Source organism: Gobio gobio (assembly GCF_949357685.1).
Source record: "Gobio gobio genome assembly, chromosome: 14".
NCBI classification, from domain to species: Eukaryota; Metazoa; Chordata; class Actinopteri; order Cypriniformes; family Gobionidae; genus Gobio; species Gobio gobio.
Window position 1 is genome coordinate 43,813,209 of NC_137107.1, and position 13,387 is coordinate 43,826,595.

A 13,387-nucleotide genomic window follows, 5' to 3' on the forward strand; every position below is an offset into this window, starting at 1 on the left:
AGATTCTTCAAACGTGTAAATACCAACTCACCTCGAGTCCTACTGGCCCCGGTGGTCCTATAGGACCCTCATCACCCTACAATTTAAAATGAAGATTAACTCATGGTTGTCTCACAGGTCTATTTTAAAGACACTCAGACCTTACAAATAACACACACACACACCTCTCGTCCAGCTGCTCCACGAGGTCCCGGTAAACCTCTGGCTCCAGGCTTACCCTATGAAGAAAACATCAACAGCATGCTGTAAATATGCAAATATTCAAAACACCTGTTTTTACCAGATTTTCTTTATATATAACACCTTTGGTCCCTCGGGTCCATTGTGTCCAGGTTTTCCGATGTCACCAGGGAAACCCTGCGAACATCAGCATCACATATTTTGTATATTTGTTGACATCAGCAACAGAACAAACTGTTGCGACACATTCACACATGAAACTGCATCAGTGTTTTATGGTTATGCTGTAGTTTTAAAAAGGTTATGAGATGTTGATTCTTACCTCAAGTCCTGGTGGTCCTGGTGTTCCACTGGGCCCACTGTCTCCTGTCTTGCCCTTCAAAACAAACGCAAATTCAGCCAGATGCTGATTCAGACACACTCAAAAAGAAATAAACTGAGCATTCAGACCATGAGCTTTTAGGTTAACCTGTTACTCTAGACCACAGGCACTCCATATGCTCAGAATTTGAGTGTTGATAAACGGACAAAACTCGCACAGGGGCTCAGGTACATTTTTAAATGAAAAAACAAAACAATAACAAATGTGCACACTGTAACAAAAAACAGGGAAAATTGGCCAAATACTATAAAATAGCTGAAATTGAAGTTCAGTAACACTATGTGGATTTTTAATACATGTTTATGGGCAAGTGTTATTCTGTTAAAGTGGCCATATTATGCCCTTTTACAAAGTCTTGATTTAGTTTTTTGGCTCTACTAGAATAGGTTTTCATGCTTGAATGTTAAAAAATTGAAATAAGGAATATTGCGTTGGTTCCCGGAAGAAAACTCAAGACTACAATGGAGGCGTTTCAGGGAGTTCAGAAACAATTTTTTATGCTCAAATAGAAAGTTGAAAATGTAAAAAAGCCTTATACGTCCTATTTAACCCTCATCCTTTGTGGGTTAATCCTAATCCTTCCCTCATGGTTCAAAATGACCCGAAATTTTTTTTGTCCAGAAAGTTTATTTTATTTCATTTTGATAATATTTTTTATATGTTTTTTATATATTTTTTTATTTACCTTTAAATTACTAGATTTGATCAATAAATATAGTAATTTAAGCACATTCTTCACATTCTTTCAATTTCAATTCAAAATAACTCACAATTTCATGCATAACCCTTTTAATTCAGCTCAAAATATCTTACATTTGGTGTCTCTGCTGACCTCTTGTGGAAAAATAATAATATAGATGGCCTTATAGTGCTATATGGAGCAAATGAGCTGTTCTGCTGGGTCCTAAAATCAGATAACTTCAGTATGCAGATCATAAACTGTAAAAAAAATATGGGCGTAGTGTCCGTGACGTCACCCATAGGATTCTGAAGAGCAGTTTTGAAGCGTAAAATAGGGACGAGATGGCCGTTGCCATCTTGCCAGTGCGTCATCGCGTGTCACTCCCGCATACCAGAAAATGGGCAAAAAGGCGGGACGTCGGTGGAGCTGAGGTGACGTGATGACTAAATGCCAATTTATACTTCTGCATCGAGCGTACGCCGTAGGCTATGCGCGTAGCCGCCGCCGCCGTGAGCATTTATACTTCTGCGCTGTTGTCCGCGTCAATGTGCAATTACACATGCAGACGCTAGTAGGCAGTGTCCTCGGGCATGTTGGTGTAATCAAGACAACAGCCGAAGAAGAAGCAGCTTGATGTGTAGAATCTGTACATTCATGTCGGAGTATCAGCAGCAGTGAGAGAGCGGCTTTTCTTGCAGCTTGAGTTGTTGTATCTAATACAAATTAAGCATCTCTAGTTGATTAGTAAAGTTAAATAAGGTGATCTGGCACTGGAATGCGTTTGTGAAATCATGCAGAGCTCGTGGCCGCTGTTTTCACTAGCGGTGGCTCGAGCAATCGATTGCTGTTGCGGAGACTTCATTCACGAAATGTACCCTAATGTGTCCCTGTTCTTGATATACAATTACTGATTAAAATCTTTGGTTTTAAGGAGAAAATAAATAAACTATACTCAGTGGATCTATGTATTTATTTACTAGCATAAAGAATCGCTGGACTACAAAATATTGTGTTATAGCAGACGTAAGGAACTTTCATCCCATTTCTGGACACACACACACACACACTCCTATCGCAGATTTTTTATTTATTTATTGACCTAAGGGAGGGGTTCTGGCAGACCAATCACAGCGCTTGCGGCCCGCATAGAATTGACGCGTTGTTACATTTTTGGAGAGGTGCGCGTCAGGGTACGGCGTAGGGTACGCGCGTATCACACAGCCTACGGCGTAGCTACGGCATAGGTCTGACGCAGAAGTATAAATTGGCCTTAACAGACAGCAGATAAATGGCTATCCACCTGTCACTCAAAGTGGTCACGCCTCTTAATTATGCAGGACTTTAAGGCTTTATATAATGTAAACGAATGAGTTATAAAAAAAATTCACCGCCCTCCCTTGTCATGAAGGGCAAAATTAGATATATAGACATAAACCACAATTTGTACCAGACTGTAAACATGTTTTTTTCTGCTGTAAAGTTGGGCCTTTTAACATGGGGCTCAATGAGATTCTGCTCCCTTCTGGAGCCTGTCTCTAGCGGCCAGTCGATAAATTGCAGTTTAAGTCACTTCTGTATTGGTTTCAAGAGAAACTGCTTGATCCGGATCCACATGTAGACATTCTAAAATCACTTTTCTGTAAAGTTTTAGCATTTTTAGTTAGATTTTTTTTAGTTTTTCTATGTGTACTAAAGCATTCCTTGCATTCCATTCATTCCTATGGGGGTCAAAGTGACCCGCGAGGGAAGGATTTGTTATTTTTTTCAATTTTCAACCCCAAAATTCCTCCAATCCCGTCAATTCTTTATTTGTGTGTTCTTGGTTCAAGTGCGACTGAAGTCATAGGGTCTTGGACCACTTATTTCTTCCCTATGTTGTTCCAAACCAATACAATTTACTTCCATAGAAAACACAAAAGAAGCTGTGAAGAAATGTTTTGAAAGAAATGCTCTTTTACATGAAATTACAATGAATGGATGTAAGAAAAATGACTCGCGCCACATGTGTGATTCCGTATGGATTCAGAAGACTTTAAATATTTTGTGCACAAGTCACATGGACCACTGTTTAGAAATGTCTATGGCGCTTCGAAGCTCGAAAGCATACAAAGATATCGAAAGATATGTCTTGGTGAGACCAAAAAGCAATAAGAACAATAATTTCTACTTTTAAACAGAAAAAAGCCTACGGGATTGGAACGACACGAGTGTGAGTTAATCCTGACAGAACAAACCTGCAGTCCTGGTTTTCCACGAGGTCCTGGTAATCCTGGCAAACCCTGCACACCCTGAAACAAACAAAAGATATATTCGTCTGTGAGAGAGAGCATGTGTAACCATCTATGAAAGCTCTAAAGTCGGGGCAATTAGAAGGAAATGTTATTTAAATCATCAGACATCTGGACGTCCACTGCTCTGCGCTGACAGTGCGCAAATGTGTATTTGACAGAGGGAAATGAGGGGTCACTCTGGAAGGCATACCTTGTCTCCTTGGAACCCGATCTCCCCTTGCTCTCCAGGAAGCCCAACGTCACCCTGAGGGAGAAAAAGTGAAAGAGAAGGAAGAAGTAAGAAACAAGTTGTGAAGTGAATAAAACTTCAGATTTAATGCAAGTGAAGCTCTATAGACAGCATGTGTAGCATAATGTTAATTAGCACAGAAAGTACATCCACAAGACTCTGACTAGCTGACTATGGTGTTATTATCGCTGATCTTTTCGGTGTGAAATGAAATCTTTGAACTTTTGCACAATATGCACAAGGACACCAGAAAGGTGTTTATATGACTAAAACTCTATTCACACCAAATAAGTTGGTTATGCATCCACTTATTAAAGTATTAGCACTGCTAGATATGATATCAATATTACAGACAACTTTACTCTATTCATTTAAGTGGAAAAAATGTCTACATTTAATGCTTCCAGAAATGTTTCCAGCCCAATAGACTTCCAAAAAGCAGTTTTTCTATAAATAAATAAATACATAATTGTTTATTTATTAAAAAACTAAATGATTGACCATGATAACCAAGATTATGCCATAAAAGCTGTCGATAGAGCTTATCGTGTACTGAACCCTCTCTCAAAAATGTGACCCTGGACCACAAAACCAGTCATAAGTCTCACGGGTATATTTGTGGCAATAGCCAACAATACATTGTATGGGTCAAAATGATCGATTGTTCTTTTATGCCAAAAATCATAAGGATATTAAGTAAAGATCATGTTCCATGAAGATATTTGATAGATTTCCTACTGTAAATATATCGAAAATGTATTATTAGTAGGGACTTCATTTGGTCAACTTTAAAGGTGATTTTCTCAATATTTCAATTTTTTTGCACCCTCAGATTCCAGATTTTAGTCGTATCTCAGCCAAATATTGTCCTATCCAAACTAACCATACACTGTAAAAAATTATCGTGATTTTCATGGTAAAAGACTGTAAAAATGCAATGCTGAAAAACAGTTAACTGGTTAAGAGAAACTTTCCGTACTATATACAGTGAATAACTGTAATAGTGTAATAGATCTAACCTTACACTTAATTTAATTTTACAGTAAAATTCCGTTGAATTTACAGTTTTTGGAAGTGAAAAATAACAAGTCATGTAATTTACAGTGAAAAAACGTAAATTGCCATTCCCAGAATTCCCTGCGTGACACGTCACATTTGATGTATTTTCATTGAAAAAACTGTTTCTTCTAATTTTTTCTAATCAGTTATGCAGATTAGGGTTTTATGTTACATCTAATGTTGTAAAATGAATGTTTATTGCATTTTTTTTATTTCATGTGTGTTACCATGATGGTTTTTAGTGTTTGTGTGAATGACACCTTCCATATATTAATATTGTTCTCCTAAAACCTGCTTGTGATGAGCTTTGATTCATCATGTGACTCTCATCACTGCTGTGATTGGTGCTCGTCAGTATATATCAAAGGTACATAACAGATATTAGTATTTCAATAGGTTTGGTAATTTAACAGTTTTTTACTGTACATTTTTTACAGTGTACACATAATTACTACAATATAAACCTTTAAACTACACGGTTTTGAACTGTAAAATAGACAGTAAACGAAGTTCTGTCCCGTAAAACCTAAAATGTTGCTACCATATTTTTTACGGTAAAGTTCTGGCAACCATAGCTACCGGTTTTTCACCGTAAATTTTACGGGGATTTAAAAAAAAAAGTGTACATCAATGGAAAGCAGATTTATCCAGCTTTTAATTGAAAGAAATTGACCCCTTATGACTGGTTTTGTGGTCCAGGGTCAGGTGTTTTTACCCAAAAAAAAATGATTCTACAAAATCTTCTTTTGACAAACCAATTTATAATCTCTTTGATCACATGCTACTCAAGGGCGGAGCTTTTAAAACATGCGTTACACAGGGTGGCCAATGGGGAGAGAGAATTTCCATCACATGCTGCAAAACAGGCCAATAACAGAGTATTCAGATCACCTTATCACCTTTCAGTCCAGGCTCGCCCATGTTCCCCGAGACGCCCTGGAACAAACACAAACACACAAACACTAAAGTGGCTGGTGAGTGCTAGAGGAATGTGAGGGCTACACACTGTATGTGCAAGACTTACTTTCAGTCCGTTTGGTCCTGGTAAACCGATGATCCCGGCAGGGCCCATATCGCCCTGGAGAAGAGACGGGAATGAGCATTGCACGTGTTTTTGATCTCCAGTTAGTGAAGGGTTTAACTTGTAAAGCTTCTTTGGATTATTATTATGACCTATTTTAATGAATATTCTGGGTTTTAATGTTTTATTGAAGAAAAGCATCATGCTAAGAGGGCCTGCAGGGGCCTGCATGATCGCACTTTTGACAAACCAACAGAAAATATGCTATCAATTTGAATGCATTTGTAAAAGCAAATGTGGATTTAATATGCACATCATGCTGTTTCAGCTGTACTACAACAACAGACACTTTATGTGCTTATAAATGCTGAGAGGACATCCTGGTAAGTTACTGGAGAGATGTGATTTGTATCGATGATTAGTTATAATTTTAATTTGATATAGCTCCGCTCTAAAGTTTCTAAAGTTAAATGTTTTTGAAGAAAGTCTCACCCAGGCTGTGTAAAACAGCAATACTGGGAAATATTATTACAGTTACAATTGTTTTCTGTGTGAATACATTTAAAAATGTAATTTATCCCTGTGTAAATCTGCCAAACCATTTCCCAATGCCAACCATCCAAAACTATTAGAACAAAATAAAGAAAGAAATATTAGAACATTTGAAATAAAGTGTGTGTTGGATTTCAATATCAATGGTTAGAGTCTAGGTTAGCGTGTTCAAAAGCATCCAACCCATTTTTAAAAAACAATGGGTCTCATTCACTAAATTTGTGCGTGAAACGAGCATCCGAACGATAATAATTCACCAAAAATTTATTCTAAATTTATGCAAAAACACTTTTTCTGTACGGCCTTATAATAGTGTTATATAAGAAGTTATATTTCATCCTCATTTGTTATCAAGGTAATCTTGCAATTTTAAAGGCACCTAATTTTGTTTTGAAGGCTCCTAAAATGCATCCAAGGTCAAAAAACACTTGCATTTTCTCATAATACATTGCAGCATCACATCTTTTCTCACAGTGTCAGAAACAGTTTGATAAAGGATTCAGCCTCTTTAAACACATTTTTGAGAGCCTACTCTGCTCTGATTGGTCAGATGGTCCAGTCTGTAGTGATTAGCCTACTCTGCTCTGATTGGTCAGATGGCCTAGTCTATTGTGATTGGTCTACTCTGCTCTGATTGGTCAGATGGCCCAGTCTGTTGTGATTGGTCTACTCTCCTCTGATTGGTCAGATGGCCCAGTCTGTTGTGATTGGTCTACTCTGCTCTGATTGGTCAGATGGCCCAGTCTGTTGTGATTGGTCTACTCTCCTCTGATTGGTCAGATGGCCTAGTCTGTTGTGATTGGTATAAACTGCTCTGATTGGTCAGATGGCCTAGTCTGTTGTGATTGGTCTACTCTGCTCTGATTGGTCAGATGGCCTAGTCTGTTGTGATTGGTATAAACTGCTCTGATTGGTCAGATGGCCTAGTCTGTTGTGATTGGTCTACTCTGCTCTTAATTGGTCAGATGGCCCAGTCTGTTGTGATTGGTATAAACTGCTCTGATTGGTCAGATGGCCCAATCTGTTGTGATTGGTATAGACTGCTCTGATTGGTCAGATGGCCTAGTCTGATTTGATCAGTCTACTCTGCACTTAATTGGTCAGATGGCCTAGTCTGTTGTGATTGCTCTACTCTGCTTTTAATTGGTCAGACGGCCTAGTCTGTTGTGATTGGTATAAACTGCTCTGATTGGTCAGATGGCCTAGTCTGTTGTGATTGGTCTACTCTGCTCTTAATTGGTCAGATGGCCTAGTCTGTTGTGATTGGTATAAACTGCTCTGATTGGTCAGATGGCCTAGTCTGATTTGATTGGTCTACTCTGCTTTAAATTGGTCAGATGGCCTAGTCTGTTGTGATTGGTATAAACTGCTCTGATTGGTCAGATGGCCCAGTCTGTTGTGATTGGTATAAACTGCTCTGATTGGTCAGATGGCCCAATCTGTTGTGATTGGTATAGACTGCTCTGATTGGTCAGATGGCCTAGTCTGATTTGATCAGTCTACTCTGCACTTAATTGGTCAGATGGCCTAGTCTGTTGTGATTGCTCTACTCTGCTTTTAATTGGTCAGACGGCCTAGTCTGTTGTGATTGGTATAAACTGCTCTGATTGGTCAGATGGCCTAGTCCGTTGTGATTGGTCTACTCTGCTCTTAATTGGTCAGACGGCCCAGTTTGCTGTGATTGGTCTACTCTGCTCTTAATTGGTCAGATGGCCTAGTCTGTTGTGATTGGTATAAACTGCTCTGATTGGTCAGATGGCCTAGTCTGTTGTGATTGGTCTACTCTGCTCTGATTGGTCAGATGGCCTAGTCTATTGTGATTGGTCTACTCCGCTCTTAATTGGTCAGATGGCCTAGTCTGTTGTGATTGGTATAAACTGCTCTGATTGGTCAGATGGCCTAGTCTGTTGTGATTGGTCTACTCTGCTCTTAATTGGTCAGATGGCCCAGTCTGTTGTGATTGGTATAAACTGCTCTGATTGGTCAGATGGCCTAGTCTGTTGTGATTGGTCTACTCTGCTCTTAATTGGTCAGATGGCCTAGTCTATTGTGATTGGTATAAACTGCTCTGATTGGTCAGATGGCCTAGTCTGATTTGATTGGTCTGCTGCTTACAGCGCATGTCGGAAAGGAACGTCCATTACCATATCTGGTACCATACCAGACATCATTTCAGGCAGTTCAGAAACGGTTCTTTCTTTTGGGAGACAATAGCCCTTTTCACACAGCATTCCTGGTAAATTACTGTAAAAGTACCAGAATGACTTTACCACTAAATACACAAATATGCTGTTCACACAAGCAACTGCATTCTGGCTTTTTATCGATAGAAACATGTTGAAAAAGCTATGAGACGCACGTGGCACAACGGTAAAAGATCCATCTAGTGGATATTTACATTTAAAAACTATTAAAAAGCAGCTGAGCTTACTGTAAACAGCGCGGAGTAATCACATAATCTCCAAAAGAGCTTTATGATTGGCCCAAAGCAGACTTCTTATGTCAGCGCGTTCTGACCTAGTACTTCATCCCGGTCTTTTACTGGTAATGTTACACCTTCCCTTACTGGTAAATTGCCAGAACCGATTTACCAGTATTTTTGAAAAGGTCCTGTTCACACATGATCTCTAACCAGTAATTTACCAGAAAAGACTGTATGCGTTTTATCAGGTACATTGATCTTTGAAACTTTGCTGGCCTTTTACAACAACTATATTATACACTTCAAGAAGGGTAATATCAACAAAAAGAAGCATAACAGGGGGACTTTGAGTAAACTCTTTCACTTACAATCAATCCAAGGACACCAGGAGGACCAGGAGCTCCTATAACACCCTGAGATAAACACAGAAACACAGAGCGTCATGCTTTCCTTCTTAAACAGGCACAGATTGCTAGAGCCTCATGGGTTCGTACATGCATGCGTGTCCTTTATAATATGTGCTGTGTATATGCACTCTCTTCATATTCAGAGATGTAACAAACGAGTGTGTGCTGTAGAGAGAGCGTGTGAGTGTTTTTGTAGAAACAGAGATGGTTTGTTGTTGGCTCGGGCAGCAGCGTGCTGGAGCCATTTCCTCTCGTTCCCCTGGTGTGATGAAAGGATGAAAGGAGCACTTCACTCCTCTTTTCAGAAAAGGGAGAACAGGAAATGAGAGGGCTTTCAAGTTCCTGTTTTTACACTCCCCACATTTACAGGTGAAAAAGAGGCGGGCTTTGACTCAAACAGTTCATGTTATGATGTCCCATCCAATCAGAGACATTTATGGGAATGATAATTTTTACTAATCAGCCCCCCAAAAAATTCTTATCAAAGAATATTATGATATTGACCATGGTAAGGACAAATCTCATAGTTAATTTGATGTGAATTTTTTTTTTGCTCCAAAAAATTCCAGTGGATAGAAAGCATGATCTAACACCTTCCATACTGAAATCAATCAATCAATCAATCAATCAATCAATCAATCAATCAATCAATCAACCAATCAATAAATAAATAAATCAATCAATCAATCAATCAATCAATCAATCAATCAATAAATCAATAAATCTATCAATCTATTAATCAATCAATCCAGTGGATAAGAAAGCATGATCTAACACCTTTCCGTATTGTAATAAATAAATAAATACATACATGCATAAATAAAGCCTAAAATGGTTTGCCGGTGTTAGTTGGTTTAAGCCGGTCTCCAAGGCTGACTAATTTACTCATGTGTCCCAAACCCATCTTAAAGGTATAGTTCACCCTGAAATGAAAATAAAGCCATATTTTACTCACCCTGCTGTTGTTCTAATGCCCTATGTCCTTCTATCTTTTTCGGACCTCAAAAGCAGAAATTTAAAAAATAGTCCTGCACGCGCTCCTTCATATAATGGCAGGGAATAGTGACCAGGCTAAAACATTACAAAAATGATACAAAAGTATCACGTAATGATACAGTGAGATACGCCATATATGGAAAGTGTTCAGGAGGCACACTATAAGGTTTCGCGAGAAAGAAACCGTATTATTCAGTCAAAACACTGAGCTCGGCCGTTACTCTGTGTGCGCGTTCCTGTGATGAGTGCAAGCCGTCAGCAGGCGCCGGCGCTCATGCTTACTATAACTCGCACTGTTGTCATGGTACCCAGGATAAGCACACACACACACCATTTTGAGAAATCAGGCTCAATAGAAAAAAACGCGACTTTTCTATAATGTATATAATAAGAAATAATACAATAATACTAATAATAAAACCTCCCGAAGTGAATATTGTGTACCGGTTGTCATGACAACATTGCGTGAGGGGCTGCTGAGTCAGTGCTGACGGCTTGCACGTGTACTCATCACAGGAATGGCCGAGCTCAGTGTTTTGACTGAATAATACAGTTTCTTTCTTGCAAAACCTTATAGTGTGCCTCCTGAACACTTTCCATATATGGCACGCGTCTCCCTGTATCATTGCATGATACTTTTATATCATTTTTGTAATGTTTTAGTCGGGTTAGGGTTAGGACTATTTAAAAAATGTCTGCTTTTGAGGTCCGAAAAAGATAGAAGGACATAGGGCATTGGAACAACAGCAGGGTGAGTAAAAGATGCTTTATTTTTATTTCAGGATGAGCTGTCCCTTTAAACCAACAAACCAGGCCAGCATGGCCAGACTGGGAGACTACTTATGACCAGCAAACCAGCTTAGGCTGGTTTAAGTTCTTTTTATTCAGCATCTATCCAGCCCTGTTTGCATTCAACAAATTACATTTGGCTTCCGTACAAGAAAGAAATACAGAACAGTACAGAAAATACAGTGTGTGTGTGTGTGTGTGTGTGTGTGTGTGTGTGTGTGTGTGTGTGTGTGTGTGTGTGTGTGTGTGTGTGTGTGTGTGTGTGTGTGTGTGTGTGTGTGTGTGTGTGTGTGTGTGTGTGTAAGTAGAGAGTGGAAAATTGTGTTCAGCCAAGATATCGAAAGTAAAGGCTGAGGTTTACACCCATACAGTTATCTCACACACACAAACACACATATTGAGGGCATTCACCCTGAAAACACACACACATACATTTTATGGGGGCTTTCCATAGACATAATGACTTTAATATACTGTACAAACTGTATATTCTCTCCCCTTACACTAACCCTACACCTAACCCTACCCATCACACAAAACTTTCTGCATTTTTTTCATTTTTAAAAAACATCATTCTGTATGATTTAGAAGCTGTTTTCCTCATGGGGACCTAAACAAATACTGGTATTATTATCTTTTGGGTACCAAAAGGGTTTACCAGGACCACACAAACACACACACATGGTTTTTATGTTTTGTGGGGTCTCTCCATAGGCGTAATGGTTTTTATATTCTACAAACTATATTCTCTTTCCCTAAACCTACCGATCATAGGAAACTTTCAGCATTTTTACATTTTCAAAAACATAATTTAGAGTAATTTATAAGCTGTTGTTTTCCTCACAAGGACAATGATTTCGGATATTGCCATCTTTTATGGGGAAATTTTGTCCCCATAATGTAGGGTTTACCTGAACCACACACACACACACTGCTTGTTTGGAGGTTGTTTGCGCTGCATACACCATGTACACATGCATTTCTCATCATCTCTGTTGTGAGTGTTCTATCTGCTTTATGAGAAAAAGATGAAAGAATATGTATGTGTAAAAACAAAAGGTTCAACTCACTGGTTCCCCATCCAGTCCTGGGGGCCCTCTTTCTCCAAAATCACCAGGAAAGCCCTGAGAGAGAGAGAGAGAGAGAGACCGAAAGATCACCACAACACACCGCTGTCAAAGTCACTGATGAAGTCAGAGATTATCTAGGCACAATTTGATTTGTGTAAAGAATCGTAAGTTTCTCCAATGACGCTACATTCTGAGTGGTTTCTAAGGAGTTCTGGATTGTTGCTAGGCCATTGGTGTGCGATGGCTTGCGTTTGTGTCACTAGCATGTTGCTTTCCAGCATGTTCCCACCAAAGAGAGGATTAGGGGGATTGTTCAAATCACTAACCCTTAGTATGAGCAACAGTGATAGGTAGCACTGCAAATGATGACATCACTCAAGATTCCTGCTGATGCAACAGTAAATTTATGAGGTCAGATGTCAAAGGTCGTGCTGATTTAAACAACCTTTAAATGGCTGATTCTGCTTCTTAATAAGTGTGTGTGTGTGTATGTGTGTGTGTGTGTGTGTGTGTGTGTGTGTGTGTGTGTGTGTGTGTGTGTGTGTGTGTGTGTGTGTGTGTGTGTGTGTGTGTGTGTGTGTGTGTGTGTGTGTATCTATTGTGTCCCAGAGGCCAAGGGACAATGAAGATTTCATGATCCACTGAAAAGTACAACTCTCTCTCTCTCTCTCTCACACACACACACACACACACACACACACACACACACACACACACACACACTCGCACACAATTGTATATAAATAACTATTATTTACTAAAACTATACTATGCATGCAGCTTAAATGACCTCATACTGAGAAGCTACATAGACAGTTTGTACTTTTAAAATGCATTTGTTACACTCTAGGGCCACGCAATACAACTAAATGATTACATCCCTTGACAAATGTCTTACATTTCACACACACACTTACAACAAACTCACATCTGTATCTATAAAGTATGTTGAGACAAAACTTTACCGGCCTACCCATCTTGCCCCTCTTCCCTGGTGGACCAGGACTACCCTGAAAAAGACAGAGACAGAGAAAGAGAGAGACACTAAATAATTGCTAATATGGTCAGCTGTGGTTAAAAGTATCATGCCATTAGAAAGAAGTGCTCAAAGACCCCACTACACTGTGTGTGTGTTTGTGTGTGTGTGTGTGTGTGTACACACACTCTATTATCATATGACTCATCCAAACACCCTCAGCAGAACGCCAGAACCAGCTGGAAGTAGTTTCCACTTTCACAACACACACACACACAAATCTCCGTGATAGGATTTACTGTCATAAATCTACCAGTAGTGGGCAGCACTT

At 39.2% G+C, this 13,387-nt stretch overlaps 1 protein-coding gene across 1 annotated transcript in view; it reads right to left on the bottom strand.

Annotated features, from left to right (window-relative positions):
- col27a1a (collagen, type XXVII, alpha 1a) overlaps window positions 1-13,387 on the bottom strand; it is an 87,678-nt gene that overhangs the window by 31,636 nt on the left and 42,655 nt on the right. The window contains exons 12-22 of the mRNA XM_079835627.1: window positions 13,046-13,090; window positions 12,081-12,134; window positions 9,187-9,231; window positions 5,848-5,901; window positions 5,715-5,759; window positions 3,726-3,779; window positions 3,479-3,532; window positions 503-556; window positions 304-357; window positions 165-218; window positions 32-76 (exon numbers count right to left, since the gene is read on the bottom strand). Of these exons, the coding sequence (XP_079691753.1) occupies window positions 32-76; window positions 165-218; window positions 304-357; window positions 503-556; window positions 3,479-3,532; window positions 3,726-3,779; window positions 5,715-5,759; window positions 5,848-5,901; window positions 9,187-9,231; window positions 12,081-12,134; window positions 13,046-13,090 (558 nt within the window). The remainder of the gene's footprint in view (window positions 1-31; window positions 77-164; window positions 219-303; window positions 358-502; window positions 557-3,478; window positions 3,533-3,725; window positions 3,780-5,714; window positions 5,760-5,847; window positions 5,902-9,186; window positions 9,232-12,080; window positions 12,135-13,045; window positions 13,091-13,387) is intronic.